We start from the raw sequence: 19,464 nt of genomic DNA, 5'->3' as shown, positions 1-19,464 counted from the left end.
TCGACTATGGTGTTGTATTCTAGTAATTATGCTGAAAATATAAATTGTGCCGAGAAGCAACAGATCAATGCAGAGCTTGTGAATGCGCGATCCATGTTTTTTCTCCCTTTGGAATTTTAGGTTGTTGTAAGTTTTGAGACCACCTGTTCACCTGGTGCAGTACTGTGTGGTTGCTGCTGTGGCTTTGATGCTGTGCCTGTGGGTTGGTGGGGCCCAGTGCCAAGGGGGCTCAGTCTGACAGAAGAGGTGCTGTTGGGCTGCTGGGTCTCGCCACCTGTGGGTGCTGTGTTTTGGCGGCGGTGGTTGCCACATGGTGCTGCATCAAACTAGAGTCGAAAGAGGCAATCATGTTATGGTGAGTGGGCTTAGGCTACTTTCACACTCACGTTTTGTGCGGATCCATCTGCATACGTTCAGAACGGATCCGTTTGTATTATCTGTAACATAGCCAAGATGGATCCGTCTTGAACACCATTGAAAGTCAATGGAGGACGGATCCATTTTCTATTGTGCCAGATTGTGTGATAGAAAACGGATCTGTCCCCATTGACTCACATTGTGTGCCAGGACGGATCCGTTTGGCTCAGTTTCATCAAGCAGCGTTTTGGTGTCCATCTCCAAAGCGGAATGGAGACGGAGCGGAGCCAAACTGATGCATTCTGAGCGGCTCCTTTTCCATTCAGAATGCATTAGAATGCAAACTGTTCCGTTTTGGACCGCTTGTTAGAGCCCTGAACGGATCTCACAAACGGAAAGCCAAAACGCGAGTGTGAAAGTAGACTTACTTTGATCAAAATGTATACAAATGGCCGACTATGGTGTTGTATACTAGTAATTATGCTAAAAAGCTATGTAAATTGTGCTGAGAAACACCAGATGAATGAGGAGCCTGTGGACGTGCGATCCATGTTTTATCTTTTTTTTTTGGAAGGTCTACATGTTACACTGACCTTTTTTTCCATGAAATGTGCTATGATCACAAATGAATTAAAATGTAAAAACTACATATATAAGGTATTGCTGTATTCGCACTGAGACAGAGAATAACATATTATTTATGCCCACTCTAAAGTTAGCTATGGGGTCCGGCTTTTTTTTAGCTACAGTACTCCTGTGCCTAAGGAACTGATGCTGCAAGATCTGCTACCAGACGACGACAATGACGCTCTTTACCCTGCAGGGAGAAGGTTCCTTACCTCTGGCGGCAAGGACCTTTAAAGGATCATCAGATCATTGGCAAGGATTTTTCAAACCTCAACAATTATATGATGGTATAAAAAAAAAAATTCTTGCATGTAATGGAGTCTTTACATCCCCATCAGTTTTAAAGAATGATAGTATATCAGAAAGCATTGTTAGTAGCTATACCTGCCAAAACAATACACAATATACAACTTTATGTAACCAAAAGGGTTACTATCTGTATTTCAAACTATCTCACTGAACTGGAAAAAAGATCAGACCTCAGATTTGACTTTAACGGTTTTGTTTATCAGTAGTCTGCATAGATAAGAAGCAGAGGAGATTCTCATATGATCAATGATCATTTTTCAGACATGACAATACCAATCTTGTAGCTAACTGCTCTACTTGTTATGTTACTGTGCAATTTCATGTACAGTACTCACTGATATACAAAGGTACCTTCAAAATTCTCTCCTATCTATGCAATACGATCAAGCATGTGATTTAACAGCTGAGCTCCCACAATGCATTGCTCTTTGGTTAAAATACACTATGGGAATTATTCGGCCTCAAGCACACGATCCTATTATGGCTTCTGTTGGGCATAGCTGTAGTATGGCTTCTATAGAGGTGCAGGAGGCCTCTGCTCTACCCCATATGTCTCCAATTTCATATGAGTTTTTTTCTGGCAGATACTGCCATAAAAACAATTTTGCAGCATATGTTGTCCATGTAGCTCTGTCCTGAAGAGCAACACTACCGCTACACTGTTGTGCAGGCTCCATTTACATGGCTCTGCCTGAGGTCAGCTATGGATGAAAAAAAAATTATAATTACTCAACCCTTTAATATTAAAGGGGTCGTCTCACTTCAGCAGATAGCAATTATTATGTAGAGGAAGTTAATACAAGCCAATTACTAATGTATTGTTATTATTAGGGTTGAGCAAATCAAGCTCAGAAGTCCATTCGCTAAAAAACTTCAGAGAGGCCGGCGCTTTTTCCTTTAACGTGCAAGCACGACCACCACAGATGGTCTGCAGGGTGGTCGTAGCCATGGAAACAAGCAGTGTATAAAGTGATGGAAAAATGAATCCAGCCAGCAAAAAAAAGCAATATGGATAACAACAACGTATTAGTAAGTGCCGAGTATTAACCTCCTCTACATGATAAATGCTATTTACTGAAGTGAAACAACCCATTTAAACTATTAGAAGCTTAGAATTTTCCATACAAAATCATAATTCTCGTAAGACTGTAGTGTGATTATGACTAGGCCTCCACAATAAGTCCTGGCTGAGGCAAAAGTCACAATTTGTGACAATCCTGGTGACAACTGTTGCGACTATCATGCTATTTGTTTTCCCGAAATCAGCATGGGGGCCTAGCCTAAAGCATGAAGATATAAGATTGGACCGGATATTATTCACAGTACAATATGTAAAAAATGTAAATGCACTAAATATTTCTCCCACTATGAGGGTTTGGTACTCCGCATTACCCATGGACATACTTCCCATCAACAGGAAACCATGCGACTGGGAATGTTGTTTCAATGGAGACTTTTCAATGGTATAACAACATTACTTGCATAGTTATCATGACACATGGACTATGCAAAGCAACAGAATTCCAAATCATGTATGAGCTTTTATCTGTATCACTGTCATATTAATAATACATCTGTATTATTGCATGGTACACGTGATACATGATGCAAACATTGACACCAATGAGCAGTTTAGGTCACATCTACAAGTATTGAAATCAGTAACAAATGCATCACTGAGTAAACCAGGAACAAGTCAAGTCAGTTCACAAGAAACATCAACACATTTGGACAACTTAACAAAACCCTCTACCATATGGTCTTCTGCAAGTGATAAAATCTAGGAAACCACATTCAAGTGGTTTCCAAGGAATTTCCTGTGGTGGCCTAGTCTTAGCGTGGGCTATCAATGTGTGTTTGCAGTGGGTCACACCATGGGGATCCCACAACCGGCAGAATGAAGATGCCACATAAACAAAGCTTGTTTTGCATGCTGTTGAGAACTGGCATTAGAGCTTGTCATTCATTATACCAGTTAGTATGGCTTTCATCTGGGATTCATTCACCACTGCATCTGGTGCACCACCTGGTACTGTATCTTAACCCATTCACTCAAATGGAGGCAATACGTATTAGCTGGCATGTACAGTATAGATGAGCTGCAGTGTCTGAATTAACATTAAAAGTTGATGGAGCTCCTTCATTCTGCTGATACGTGAGGGCCCAAGCCCACCAATCACATATTGATGACGTATTCCAAGGGCAGGCCATCAATGACAATTACTATCCCTATAACGTTTTCTGGACATACAGTATGACTTGGACTCCTAAATAACTGGTGCCGGACCAATCATTAGAAATAATGGGTCCCTATAGTGCAGTGGCTCTTTTATTGCACCACCAGACACAGTAACATAGGACGTAGTATGTCAATTTTAAGGATAGGATATCAATGTTATATCCCTGTAAACCTATTATTAAAAGCCCATTACACATGCATTGTAAGTACATGATTTTACAATTTCTCTATGTTTCAGTGTTGGAGTACTTGACCACTGTCACTGTTTCTTCTAGGCAGGCAGTTTGGAAATGGCAGTGTTGATACATGTTACATCCTGAAGATTCTCCAGGCTAAGTCCTCATGCACACGGCCGTTGTTTGGGTCCGCATCCGAGCTGCAGTTTTGGCGGCTCGGACGCGGACCCATTCACTTCAATGGGGCCGGAAAAGATGTGGACAGCACTTCGTGTGCTGTCCGCATCCATTGCTCCGTTCCGTGGTCCGCAAAAAAAAATATAACCTGTCCTATTCTTGTCCGCGTTTTGCGGACAAGAATAGGCAGTTATATTAAAGGCTGTCCGTGCCGTTCCACAAATTGCGGAACGCACTCGGACGCCATCCGTGTTTTGTGAATCTGTGATTTGCAGACCGCAAAACATACAACGGCCGTGTGCATGAGGCCTTAGGGTCACATTTGTGAAAACTGGTGAAAAGGAAAACTGGCTTTAGTTGCCCATAGCAACCAATCAGATTCCACATTTTATTTTTTCAGGGCTCCTTTAAAAAATTGAAAGGTGATTGTTTGCTGTCCATTGTAAATACCATTTACTTTCCAAAACAAACAGACCACTTTTTGCCTTATGGTGTAACAGATCTGCCTCTTTTAGCACCCATATCATGTCATTTATTTACACTCAGCCCCCTGGAACTTTTACCACTCTATACCGGTTTACATTTGCTTTTTCCTATATGCTAACATATTGTCTTACAGTGCTCTATAGCTTACCTAGACTGCATATCTTGCTGCGTTTTGGGCTGACTGCCTTCAGCAGGCGGAGGGGAATGTGTCACCTGTTGCTGGAGCTCCACCAGTGACTGGTAATACTGCTGCTGCTGATGTTGCTGCTGCTTGAAACGCGACAGACTGAAAAACAGTCCCAAAATGGCTTTCAGATTTCCATTCCTTATTTCTGCAGCAAAAGAGGAAAGACACATTTAAAACAAATTGTTGCATCATTCTTCTGATAGTAGCAATGCAAAATTTCCCATAAATGCTTGGTAATTTCATACATACTTTTATTTCACGTCTAAGCAGGACTGGCCTAAGGGGAATGTGACCAGTGCACAGGGCTTATTAGCCGTCGCCCCGACTGGACTGGCATGAGCAACAAGAGTTTACTCCCCTGATCCCACCTTCTTGGTGTGGAAATCTATGGAGAGGTAGCTGCACAGGATGCATTGAGGATGCTAGCGGCATGTTAGGCAACTACCAGCCAGTGTTATGGACAACGTATGGTCAACTATAAGGGTGTATTAAAACAAGGTACACCACAGCATCCAAGACAAGGCTGGCCCGGAATCTAACCCTAAACCTACACTCACAATTCTGCTGGTTTCCTGTCACTTGAGAGCAGTGCATTATGGGAGCTATCTGGTTTCATGTCAAGTAGAGTAGAAGTAAACTTTATTTTCCCAATGGGAATGTTTGACTCATATATAACCAGGGGATACTTGTAAGAACTTGAGAAAAAGGGAAACCATTCCCCATACTTTTAATTCGAGCAAACTTGTAATCCACAAAAAAAGAAGGAATAAATACCAGGGCTCTGCTGTACACTGCTGGTATAATGGATAGCACTTGTGATATGGATCAGCAAAGGGAACAATAAGTCAAAACATAATAAAAAATCATGACAAAAAATGAAAAACAACGAAAAACAATAAAAAACAGTATACTGGTTTACCCCCAAACTCCAAAAACATAATTTCATGGACAGAAGTGCATGTCTAGACAGAGACAATTTGTTCAATTATTATTTATTGACATATTTTTAACTAGGGGAATTAAGATGATTCCTATAGTATAAGTTTAGCTGACTCGCAGGCTGTTAATGATACTAATGGCTACATTAAGGAACACTGGTAGCGCTGCAGAATTGCTTTCCATAGGTTTGAGTCAGCAATTATCTGCAGACACTCCACAAACAAGCCTGAGTGTCTACTGTAATATACCTTTTCCACAGACTGGCGATGCTCATTCCTAATTCTTGCATCTTTTATGCAGCGACAATAATCAAAGTTTAGCTGAAGCACGTCACCCTTAGTAAAAAGCAGATGTGCTGCGGACAATATGCAAATGATCGCATGAATGAGCATAGTAACAATCTTTCACCTCTCTTTAGTTTGCATCGGACTATGTAAGGCCCATTAAATGAGCACCAATCAACGTACGGTATATATCTTCAATTAAAGGGGTTGTCCCACGATAAATATTCTACAGTTTTCAAACCAGCACCTGGATCGGAATACTTTTGTAATTGCATGAAATTAAAAGTTTTGTATAGCCAGTGAGATATCTAATAAAATGTATCTGTATAGCGCCACCTGCTGTTTTTTCTATTTCTTTGTCCTGCTCACTGAGAAGGCCGCACATGCTCAGTTTCATCCTTCAACTGCCTTCTGAGCTGTGATAGGGAGAGCTGAGACACGCCCCCTTAGCGGCAGCGGAAAAGACACTCCCCTTGATCTGCCATATTGATATAAATCTACCAGAACAATGGAAGGGGATATATCTGGATCCATGTGAGGTACAGGGCTGGTTCTAGCTTTGTTAGAAAGAGATTGTCTTGTACTACATGATCTCTGATTTCTATTTTTTACAATAATCATGAGATAACCCCTTTAATGTTCATTCGGGGATGAAACTGTCAGAAGTAAATGGATCCTGGATTAGTAGTTTGTAAACTTCAATTAAGTCATCTACTTCTGCAAAGAAGCACATTTAATTGCGACTAGAGCTGTTTGCAATAGCAGTCTATTAAAAGTATGAACATGATATAGCAATTACAAAATGAATCGACTGCTATTAGAGGTATCGTTTATCAGTGTAAGTAAAACGAGTACAATGAGTTATCCCCTATCTACAGGATACAGAATAACTATTATATTAGTGAGGGTCCTACCACTGAGACCCCTACTGGTCATGAGAACGGGCACCCCATAGCCCATGGAGTATTCCTAAATAAATGGAACAGCCAGTCCCGCATGTGCGCAGCCTCTTTATTGATTTCTATAGGAGTTCTGGATATAATAAAGAGCTCGGCTATCTCCAGAACTCCCATAGACATGAAAGGAGCAACCGTGTGCATGCCCGACCAATCACTCCATTCATTTTGAGGGGTTCCACTGGGTACTTGATCCCCATCCCTTGTGATCAGTACCGGTAGCTTCTGTGGATATGGGATAACCTTACATAACCAGAATACCCCTTTAAGGCTTGTTGACTACATACTGCTGCCAGCAAACAGCAAGACCTCTGATTTGTCCACATGCAATAGCAGTATGGTTCCGATGTATAGACTGAAAAGTGTCAATTTAATTTCCAACCCAGACAGCAAAATACTTATATCAAGCCTTGCCAAAGGCGAGGATAAAGAACAGGCATCCTACGAATTAAACTAAAACAGAAAGTTATATTAACATCCACCTTCTCGATGCAAGGGTCACATTGGAGTCTAATTTATATTCAAAATATTTTGAGAATGAACAGTCTCAGAGAAAATAAGAAAAAAAAAAATGACTGCCGGTCTTGTCTGCTGCTGCTTTCTTTTCCAGGCCTTTGTATGGCCTTATTTCCCCATTAGTTTACTGTCTGTCCTCTAGAGAACTCCTGTTGTCCACACATGACCTGTAATAAGTGATGTGTGAAGGTACTTGCCGTTTATTCATTTTTATCTAAACATTACTTTGGAACAGAACACTCCTAATCCCTAACAGGCCTCTACCTCAGTTATGCACTTAAAACCATTCAATCACACTGAGAACACAAGCAAAGACTCACTTGGAGCCTAGATAAATACCAATATAACACCGTATGGCCAAAGCTGTGAAATAAAAGCCAGTCATTACAGGATATTGAGGACATCTATAGCTATGTTTCCCTTTTCAGAAATGGGGTTTCTTTTTAGACATAGACCCACAGAAATGACTGTACTGTATGCCTTGGATTTCATACACCAGCATGTTTTCTTTCAATGATTCTATATCAAAATGAACTGTTGCATGCTACTTCTCATGACATTCATTTCTGTTCCCATGCTTCAACTTCTACTTATAATGGAAGCCATATTACTGTGCCAATGTTGTTGATGTATAATTTGCTTTGTTAGAATTCCATCAACGATTCAATTGTTTTGACTAATGGAATTGAGCTGCATGTTGCAGTCTTCTTGATGTCTAATGTGATGGAAACCCCTAAGGAAGCCTCCACCAGGGCAGCCAAATTCAGATATAAAGAGAGGCCTACTAAGGTATAGTCCTATGACACCATTTATTTTCACATCACCCTTTGTCCCATCTTTAGCACTTGTCTTTTGAGTTTATGCAGTGATCGGCTACCATGTTGCTACTTTGTACCCATATCATAAGCAGGATCTCTGCATTGAAAGTGGTAAGCATTACTATTGCATCTATTACATTATGTATTGTGTTATCACTGATACAGGGGACATTGACAGATGGGAAGAAGGAGGCCATCAGCACATGCAGAAAATTGAGCTTAAGTGGAAAGTGTAGATAAGGGGATTTTAAAAGTAAAGTTACATTACAGAGAAATACTGCATTGTGTAATTGATGAAAATCGTTTCAGAAACTGTAGCAAATTGTAACATGGTGTGTGGAAAAGTCCTCAGCTGGGTAAGATAAAAAGAATGCAGAAAGCTGTGTTTCGTTCAGCAAAGTGTAGTTTGTTGGAGCTGTTTTGTTCAGACTTTGTTGTGGGCTGGATTTTTTTGGACTGATAGGTTAAGTTTAGCAGTGGGACCTTCCACAACGGTACTCCAGTATAGCCATTCCCCCTAGCCTGAGGAGATCCCAGGTGTGGTTTCTGGGATTGTTACTGTTAGAATAAATAGAGGCCTCAGAGCATACTGGCTATTTGACTGTGTGGCGGTGTAAAGCCTGATCTTTCTGACATGCTGAAGGCATAGGTGAGAGATAGAGGTTCACTGTATAGTTAGCGCCCAGACGGGTAGGTGTTTTCTTTGACATTTGTTATGATTTATGTGCTGTGGCTTCACCCCAAGTGATGGGTAACTTGGACACCCTGTATTCTGCTGGATGTCTATCATGTTTATGAGGAAAATAAACATAATTTGGACTTTTAACCCCCGAAGTCTGAGAGTCTGTCATTAGCGACCTCACCACAAGTACACAGATCCCTACAATATGTTCAGAAAGCCAGTCACTTGTATGGGTTAAAAATCTCCCACTACTCAAAAATGTGAACACTGAATGTCTCCTGAGTTAAAAGACTGCATTTTTATATAATCTATAGTGGTAATACATTTCACAACATCTTGAAGAAGAGCCAGAAAAAAGGCAAAGCTGTTGTGCTGTATGTGATATTACAGACATATGTGAATAACATTTTGCTGCAATGCTGCCTTATAAAATAAATGTCCTTAAAGGAAGAGACTTTAGCCTTTAAAGTTTATTTGGCATACCTACCAACCACAAATGAATAAAATAGATGTTCTTTATGGCATTGGTTCAAGTGTAATAAATCAGAAGAAAAGCATTTAGCTAATCTCCTCCTTCTTGTATTATTACTACGAACTTAGGCATCAATTTTTTAGATTGTGTAAAACTATACAAAAGACATCTGAAAGCTGTAGACTAAGATTCAAAAGGGATATTTGGAACTATAAAAAGGATAGGCCATCAGATCCAATTAGATTGGTGGGGGTCTGACTTCCAGCACCGCCTTGATCAGCTGGAGCGCTATGGGCCATTAAATCAGCGGATCAGCAATTTTGTACTCCTGGATAATCCCTTTAACCACATATTACAAAATGTGTATAAGATGACCCTAAAGCCAGTAGTCCAGACAAAATAATGAATGGGTAATGATCTAAATATGTGTAAAGGAATAATGAGCACACTAAGCAACTCTCAGTCCAAAAGTTACCTAATTTAAAGGACATGTCAACTTTTGAGCACAATTTGACTATTACAGTATAGATGCAATCTCCATAAAAGTTGAGTCACTTTCCATATACATTGCATGACTTATTGTACAGGTCATAGTCTACCATAGTCCAATATAGCTGGTTGTCTCAGTCAACAAGCTTTGTCATAGAGATGAGCGAATTATTAAAAAGTTCGATTCGAGTGATTCGCCAAATTTTACCAAAAAGTTAGCTTTGTGACTAATTACTTTGTCACTAAGCGCTTTTTTTTTATTAGCCGGTGCAATGACAGGAGCTGCGATGGCGGCGCTCCCCATCATTGTACCCCTCAGATGCCACGCTCATACATGATCGTGGCATCTGACCGTAAAAACAGTGTAAAATGAACATAATTTTTTTTAAAATAAAACTTACCACATCTATTTGCTCGCAATGGGCCGCCATCTTGCTTGAAGATCTGGCACAAAATCTTGCGCAGCACGAGATGATGTCATCACTCTGGCCGGCGTGGTGATGTAATACGTCACCATGCACGGGATTTTTGGCCCAGATCTTCAATCAAGATGGTCGCAAGCAAATGGAGGAGGTAAGTATGATTTTATTTTATTTTTTTACACTATTTCAGGTTAAATCGATTTGCTAACACGAAGCACAAGGAAATTCGGCTTCGAGGCGAATAGAATTTATCCTGCAATTCGGATCGAATTCCACTTTGTGGGATTCGATTGGCTTATTTCTACTTTGTCATACACAATTCTAACAGCTTACCTGAACTACTATAAGGCAGCTTAGCAGAAAGAGGTCAATAGGAGTCTTTTGGTCTCCATCAGGTTCAGTGGGGATCTATGTACTGTATATGTATGATGTATCAGCACTTAGGAGCCTACGGCAAACCTGCACTGCAATGTAACAGCAATCTCCAGGCTATGGCCACACATGCATGAACTCTGCGCTGAAGTGGATGTGATTTAAACCAATCTCATGCACAGTCTGCACAAAAAATCTGCAGCAGATATTAGGCAGCAGATTTTAAAGGGGTTTTCTATCTTTGGGAGCCTTTTCAGCAAGTCTCTCCACCCTCCACTGTGGCCGAACCTGTGGACGAAAGCATATTTATGTACTCCACATTGATTGTTTCTGTCTCGTTCACTCCCCAGCCACCGCTGCAGCTCTCTGCTTCCTGAGTGTCAACATCCGGTTTGACGGACACTGCAGCCAGTCACTGGCTGCAGTGGTGACACGTCCCCTTTGCATCACATGACCCACTGATATGATGCAAGTACCCAGTGATTGCAGTGGCTGTCAAACCGTATGTTGACAAAAGGGGACTGGAACGCTGCAGTGGTGGCAGCAGGGGAGCGAACGAGCAGAGGAGCAGGTAACCATGCTTCTTTTCACAGGTCCAGTGAAATGGAAGTGTCTGCCTGAAAGGCCCCCAGAGATGGAAAACCCTTTTAAATGTCATGTTAAATTTTTGCTGTGAAGTTCCCACTCAAATTGCAATGCATGGCATTTTTTTTCTGCAGCATGTGCATGAATTTCTGCAAACTTCATTCAGACCGTGGGGAACCCCAAAAACAAATAGGATACTTGTGAATTTAAAATCGGTTTACTACTGAGAATATTTTCCTGGGAAGGTTAGCAGCTCCTCTAGGTCTATATAACTGTCAACTTTGATTTTGTATTCTATTATCCCAATACTACATTTTAGTTAGGAGTTAATGCAATAAGATACTGCAGCAAACACAGGGAAGAAGTGCGCCGCTGAATACTATTTATGATATTCCTATGTTCTGCTGTATGGAGACAGAAGTCCACATTGATTATTCCATATGCTTTTGTTATTCTGCTAGCACATATTGCAGCAAGGCTTGTATCCAAGAGAATTAGTTTAGCATCAAAATTTCTTTTTTGTATGTAAAACACTGATGAATAACATTGCTACTATTCTGTTTTGTTTAAAAAAGGGATCTAAAACTGTAACACATGAAAACTGTTATGTCTAACATAAATATTATACACTTGGACATCCCGAAAGTATGCTCTGTGGTCTATAATGTTCACATGAAAAGGTTGCGGTGGAGTCCTCAGACCCATCATCTGGTCCACAGATGAGAGTTATCTTTTCTCATCAAATGGGTAAATGATATGCCAATCCCAGTTACCTTCACTTAGACAAGCGTGGTTTTAAACTCTGGCACAAAAGAAATGCACATTTACAAAGGCAGTAAGTCAAAATGCAAAGATGATAACAAAATCACATCCAGTTTAAAAGTGACATCTAATTGTTTGAAGAAACTATCTAAGGCCTCATGCACACGACCGTTCCGTTTTTTTGCGGTCCGCAAACCGTGGATCCGCAAAAAATGGAAGCCGCCCGTGTGCCTTCCGCAATTTGTGGAACGGGCGGCTGTCAATATAAATGCCTATTCTTGTCCGCAAAGCGCGGACAAGAATAGGACATGTTATATTTTTAGCAGGGCCGCGGAATGGAGCAACGGATGCGGACAGCACACGGAGTGCTATCCGCATCTTTTGCAGCCCCATTGAAGTCAATGGGTCCGCATCCGAGTCGCCAAAAAAGTGGCTCAGATGCGGACCCAAACAACGGCCGTGTGCATGAGGCCTAAAACGGTTTTATATTCCATATTCCATTTATTCAGCAGCAGCAGGGTTTCCAGGAGTTTGATATTGATGGCTTATCCTCTGGAAAGGTCCTCAACATATTATTGGCAAGGGACAGACACCCTACACTCAGGGTTCATGCTCATGGCCGTTCTGTTTTTTGCAGTCCGCAAACCGCGGACCCGTGTGCCTTTCCGCAATTTGCAGAACGGAACAGGCAGCCCATTGTAGAAATGCCTATTCTTGTCCGCAAAACAGACAAGAATAGGACAGGTTATATTTTTTTTGCGGAGCTATGGAACGGTGCAACAGATGCGGACAGCACACGGAGTGCTGTCCGCCTCTTTTGCGGCCCCATTGTAGTGAATGGGTCCGCATCCAAGCCGCAAATACTGCGGCTCGGATGCGGACCAAAACAACGGTCCTGTGCATGAGGCCTCACACAGATCAGATGTTTGAAGAGGCCATGGCACTCTGGTGAGCGCTGCCCCCTCCTCACAGCTTACCAAGCACAGTACAGAGGCTGCAAATAGACCATGTAAACAATGATCGTGATATCACTGGCCTAGAAAGTCTTCAAACCGCTGATTGGGGGATTGTTGGGATTCGGACCCCCATTGATTAGAAATTGATGACCTATCCTGAAGTTAGACTAAACCAAGTAAAGAAATACCACAACTAGACCGCACCTCCAAAAATAAAACATAATTTATTGAAACATACTCATTAAAAACATAAATTCATGGAGCAATCCCCACTAATGGGTAAAATCATGTACAAAATTTCATCCAGAGCCACAATTGAAACAATCAATATATATGCAATTATCAAAGATATAGCAACAAATGCCTACAATCTGTTCAATAATATACTTATCAGAGACACAGTGGTGGCACATGGAAAATGTAGACCCATAGGGGGGAAAGCGAAAACCCTCACGCGTATCGCTAGTGCATATACTAGCTTCCTCAGAGGTCCATGTCAATCCTGAAGTTAAGGCCATCAATATTAAACTCTCAGAAAACCCCTTTAACCCCTACAGTGTCAAAGATAGATTATTATTCACTTGTACCTGGCCAAATCTAAACAAATCTAAAAATGCTATGAATAAAGTGAGCACATTTATTGTAAGCCCTCACAGACATGGTTTCTTCTCTGTTCCAGTCTGCAAATAAGTTCAGGCTTAGGCTAGTTTCACACAGCGGGCTGTTCCAACAGAGGCATAGTCTGTTTTCCAGATCCGGCATAGCTGGATAGTGCCGTGTACCAACCAGGCCCCATAAACTATAATAGGATCCAGTAGGAAGCTGGTCGCTTCCCTGGCTTAAATGCTGGGTTTTGGCAGGACAAAAATGGGGTGGCCAGATACCTGCTAGTTCCCATTATAGTCAACAGGCTACCCTCGTTGAACAGCCGTATCCAGCTAAGCCAGATCCAGGGAACTCCGGCAGACTGTTCCTCTGCCGGAATGCTCTAAGGCTAGTGTGAAAGTAGCCTTATTGTACTTGTTTTGTTTTATATTATGTATGCATACTCCTATTTAGATGTAAAACGCCCTGAAATTTGTGGAACTTATAATATGCTTTCTAATATATATTATAGTACAGTCCAGTTGTTGAGAGCATCTAGGGAATTATTTCTATGAGTGAGCAGGACAGTATATATATACATTCAGATGAATATACGCTTGAACATAAACAGCTGTCTGAAAACATGGCTGAATCTATATACACTGTGAGTGGAAGCAGCTCCATTGAGCTGTGATTACAGACGCAGCTCTATATAGTGTATGTTCCCTTCTCTGCCTCCTTCATTACTAGATTATCCAAGGGATGGTCTAAGTGGCAAGACGTGTTGAAAAAATTGAAGGATATATACATATCTGTTTAGTATCATTTTAATGGTTACATCTTCCTATGAAACTAACTGGGGAGTCAAGCATTCCATTTTTTTTAGCCAATTGAAACCAGTGAAAAAAATACTATTAAGACTAAAAGGATACCTGTGAAAATTCCATCTGACCAGCAGGCAGCATGTTATAGGGCAGGAAAAGCTCAGCAGATTCACATATGGTGTTTGTGGGGAAAGATTCAGTATTGATCTACATTTCCGCAAATTCTAGGCTTAGGAGTCCAGTGGTTGGTCCTATTCTATGATTGGCAGCCTTTCCTGTATTACTGTGCATTCTGGGATGACTGTTAATCACAACTTTGGACCACCCACAGGATGTCACCGCCAGCTCTCTGAGAAGCTCTGGCAGACGTTCTTCTGTACCTCTTGCATGATGTTCTTTGTGTTTTGGTTTCACTTTGTCATCTCTTTTCCTTCTCCCAGCTGTCATCTATTTACACTGATTGCCTCCCTTTATATTCCCTCCCATACTGCCTCACTTTGCGGTTTATACTACTTCCTGGATTGTGTTCACTGCTAGATGCTGCAACTGCTAGTTCCTCAGATAAGTCTTTTCCTTTATTTGTGTTTCCGTGCTGGCTTGATTCTAGGTGACCCTGACTCCCTCCGTATTAAGTGCAGGGAGCCGGTGGTCGTGTCCCCTCACTATTATAGGGTTTTCAGGTGTCACACAGTCTAGGTACGAGGGCATGCAATTATCTATCATAAAGATCTTTGCATGGGCAGAGCAGTCAGGGAGAGCTCTAGGGGTTTTATAGGGCTCACCCATATGTTCCTTAGTTTGGGATCAAGTGAGTCGGATGTTTATTTATAACTTCCAGTTTTCTGCAACACCGTCCGTGACATGGGACTCCTGAACAAACAGAGGTTTAGATCAATAAATGACATGTTTTAGGTCTTCTTCGCATGTCAGTGAAATACAGATGTGTGCTATCCGTGCTCTCCACTGACAGTACACGTGCCTATTCATTTTAATGTGTGTATTCACACATCCATGTTGTAGCACAGTCCGTGGGTCAGTGGTTTTAGCGCAGAAACATGCCCTATTTTTTTTCCCTGTTTATGGATTCACCATGCCCATTATAGTCTATGGGTCCATGAAAAACGCAGACCCAACGCGGACGTCATCCTTGTTTTGTCCATGTCTCACGGACCATTTATAGGAGATGCTCTGAAAATTAACTTTCATCTGTGCTATGCCTGTGGAACACGGATGACACATTGAGAGCAAAAAATGGACACATGGACCAAACACAGATTTTTCAGAGAAATCTTCACAGATGAATCATTGACCATTTTATCACAAATTTCATCACTGCTGTGTGAATACGGCCTTAGAGAATCTTTTCCCACAAAGTATTGTGGTAATTTATTAAAACTGATAAAAAGGAAAACTGTCTTAGTTGCCCTTAGTAACCAATAAGATTCCACCTTTCATTTTCCAAAGGGGCTCTGAACAATGAAAGGTGGAATCTGATTGGTTGCTATGGGCCTCTAAGACAGTTTTCCTTTGCACCAGATTCGATAAATCTCCTCCTATACCTATATATCAATCTGCTTTATAACATGCTGCCTGCAGATTGGATTGGATTTTAAACTTGACAAGTTTCCTTTAAGGAAGAGAGATCTTTCCCTCCAATATTGGCTCATACCCATCCAGAAAAACACTGCAGAATATAACAACTGGCAAGGACAAAGATATCACTGGAAGACTAAATCAGAAAATGCCTTAGTGGCTATTTTAAAGAAGTGATAGGCACTTCTCAACATTTCTGAAAGTCCAAATCAGCAGTGTTGTCCAGCATATATATTACACACATAACAGCGTGCTATAAAAATAGGCAACGGGATTTTCTCCTATTAAGTTACGAGTGCTTTGCAACTGCTCTCCATATTGTATGGATAAGGAATGTCTGTAAATACCAGCCTTCTAAAGACAGTTAGCCCCTCTCCTAATATCATGAAGGATTCATCTAAATAAGGATGAACCTGACAGGAACCGCTTGGAAAACCAGCATTCACAAGGCTTCTGAGAGATTGTACCCACACTCAGAGGTTTGGATGGCAGGAAGGAGGCATTGATCCTGGGCTCACTTGGTGCAGAGTGACCTGGGCAGGCGTCACTTGAACTGTATTAGCATCTGCAGGATGCCAATATCGTTGAACCTCTGGCAGAGCAGGGCCTACCATGCCCTACCATTCACCGTGTGGTAGGATACAGGTCACTTTAGGCAAGCCAGCCTCCTGGATGCCAGACCATACTTATGATGTCAGTGTCCTGGCGCAGACAGCATAGTGACATCACTGCATTGCGCCATCTGTGCCAGGATGCTAGCTGTGCAAAGATTACTTTATTTTTTTTATTTTTTTGGGCAATTGTGTGTGGGGCACATACTGTATGCCATTTTTATTCATTCAAAATGTGAATGGGGCATTGTTACTAAAGGAGGCTTAGTGGACATTACTTATTAAAGGGGTTGTGTCACTTCAGCAAATAGTATTTATTATGTAGAGGAAGTTAATACAAGTCACTTACTAAAATATTGTTATTAACCGTATTGCTTCCTTTGCTGGCTGGATTCATTTTTCCATCACATTATACGCTGCTCGCTTCTATGGTTACAACTACCTTGCAATCCATCAGTGGTGGTCGTGCTTGTACACTATAGGAAAAAAAAACACTAGCCTATGCGTGCTCCCATGGTCCAGGCCACCAGATAGACTGCTTTTTCCTACAGTGTGCAAAAATGGCCACCACTGATGGACTTCAGGGTGGTCATTACTATGTAAACAAGCAGTGTATAATGTGATGGAAAAATGAAGTTGCTTATATTAACTTCCTCTATATAAAAAATGCTCTTTGCTGAAGTGAAACAACCCCTTTAAGAGGGAAAAACACCCATTATTTATTAAGGGGGCACAGATGATATCATTTTTTATTAAGGCAGTATCATTATTTTTAACTCATGGGCAGGGTTGAGCGAACCCGAACTGTAAAGTTCGGGTTCGTACCGAACTTTAGGATTTTTGGACCCCGGCCCGAACATTTCAGTAAAAGTTTGGGTTCGGGTTCGGTGTTTGGCGCTTTCTTGGCGCTTTTTTTGAAAGGCTGCATAGCAGCCGATCAACAAACGGTTAACTGTCTGACCTTAGAAGCCATCACAGCCATGCCTACTAATGGCATGGCTGTGATTGGCCAGAGCAGCATGTGACCCAGGCTCTATATAAGCTTGAGTCACGTAGCGCTGCACGTCACTCTGCTGTTACAAGTGTAGGGAGAGGATGCTGCTGGACTTGTGATTTCAGGGAGAGAATAGGAGAGAATCTAACTCAGCGATCTACAGAGAAATAGTTGTGTGGGTGCAGGGCACAATCGTTTCACCCTGCCCTGAGCCCATTGACAAAAAAAAACTTTTATAATTCTGTCAGTTAGGTGGGCGGCGGCGGCCATTTTATGCAAGCTCAGTGCACCAGCACTGCATCTGAGCTTTTGGGAAATTGCAAATCACCATTTTTTTGGCAATGTACAACATCTGGATTAGTCAGTGTGCAATTTAAGGTAGAAATAAACCCATCATTTTCTGGGGTTTTAAAAACACACTTTTTTGCCCAAAAACTGTTTTTTCCTGATCTGCAAGTGTTAAATTCAAGTTTAATATATACAGCTTTCATATTCTGTTACCAAAAAACACTTTGTTGGCAATCTACAACATCTGGTTTAGCCAGTGTGCAATTTAAGGTAGAAATACACCCATCATTTTCTGGGGTTTTAAAAACACACTTTTTTGCCCAAAAAAAGTATTTTCCTGATCTGCAAGTGTTAAATTCAAGTTTAATATATACAGCTTTCATATTCTCTTACCAAAAAAACACTCTTTTGGCAATCTACAACATCTGGATTAGCCAGTGTGCAATTTAAGCTAGAAATACACCCATCATTCTCTGGGGTTTTAAAAACGCACTTTTTTTTTTTACAAAAAACACTATTTTCAGGCCTTGCAGCATCAGCACGTGTGAAATTGCAGACTTATATACTGCTGTAAAATTCAGTTGTTAAACAAACACTCGTTTGGGGAAAAAAAAAATTGTTGGCAGCCTTTGATGCAGATGTCATTGTGAGATACACCCTTTATACATTTGGGTTACATTCAGAGATTTTAAATACCGCCATTTGGTGCACCAATATTGAATTCAGGCCTACACTGGTTCAGGCCATGTGAGATACACCCTCTAGATACAGGGGTTTGATTCAGGCATTTGAAATACAGCCATTTTGGGCAAAGAAATCTTTAATTTAGGCCTACACTGGTTCAGACCGTGTGAGATACACCCTCTACATACAGGGGTTTGATTCAGGCATTTGAAATACAGCCATTTTGGGCAAAGAAATCTTTAATTCAGGCCTACACTGGTTCAGACCGTGTGAGATACACCCTCTACATACAGGGGTTTGATTCAGGCATTTGAAATACAGCCATTTTGGGCAAAAAAATCTTTAATTGAGGCCTAGTCTGGTTCAGGCCGTGTGAGATACACCCTTTACATACTGTCGTTCTATTCTACTATTAATTAAACACCCATTTAGGGCAAGATCCTAAATTCGAAAAATATGAGGAGAGCGTCAAATAAGGGACGTGGCCCAGGTCGTGGTGCTGCTGGTGGAGATCCTGTTGCAGGGAGAGGACGTGGTCGATCTGTGCCAGCTACACGCACAAGTGAAACCCCTTCCTCAGGTGCGAGTAGGTGACAAAACCTGCAGCGGTATTTGGTCGGGCCTAATGCTGCTCTACAAATGGTGAGGCCTGAACAAGTACAGGCGATAGTAGATTGGGTTGCTGACAGTGGATCCAGTTCCTTCACATTGTCTCCCACCCAGTCTCCTGCTGAAAGACCACAGTTGGCATCAGTCTTTCACCTCACCCGCTTGCAAATCAGCCAAGCAGTCTGAGCCCCAAGTCATGCAGCAGTCTCTTCTGCTTTTTTTTCTGACTCTGTTAGCAGGGTTTCCCAGGGCCATCCACCTAGGCCTGCCCCAGAAGTGGAAGAGATTGAGTGCACCGATGCCCAACCACTTATCTCTCAAGATGAGTACATGGGAGGACCATCGCAGCACGTCTCGGATGATGTTGAAACACAGGTGCCAACTGCTGGGGCTTTTGAAAGTGTGCAGACCGACAAGGAAGGCAGGGGTGAAGACTGGGTGGAAGATGATGTGGAGGACTATGAG

General features: G+C 41.6%; 1 protein-coding gene across 11 annotated transcripts in view; it reads right to left on the bottom strand.

Moving 5' to 3' along the window:
* Window positions 1-19,464, bottom strand: part of NAV3 (neuron navigator 3) — a 549,543-nt gene that overhangs the window by 195,279 nt on the left and 334,800 nt on the right. For all 11 annotated transcript variants that reach the window (XM_040410312.1, XM_040410320.1, XM_040410268.1 and 8 more), the window contains one exon: window positions 4,520-4,703. In XM_040410312.1, the coding sequence (XP_040266246.1) occupies window positions 4,520-4,703 (184 nt within the window). The remainder of the gene's footprint in view (window positions 1-4,519; window positions 4,704-19,464) is intronic.

The sequence above is a fragment of the Bufo bufo genome, chromosome 1 (assembly GCF_905171765.1).
Source record: "Bufo bufo chromosome 1, aBufBuf1.1, whole genome shotgun sequence".
Lineage (NCBI taxonomy): Eukaryota > Metazoa > Chordata > Amphibia > Anura > Bufonidae > Bufo > Bufo bufo.
This window is presented reverse-complemented; position numbering and strand designations above follow the sequence as displayed.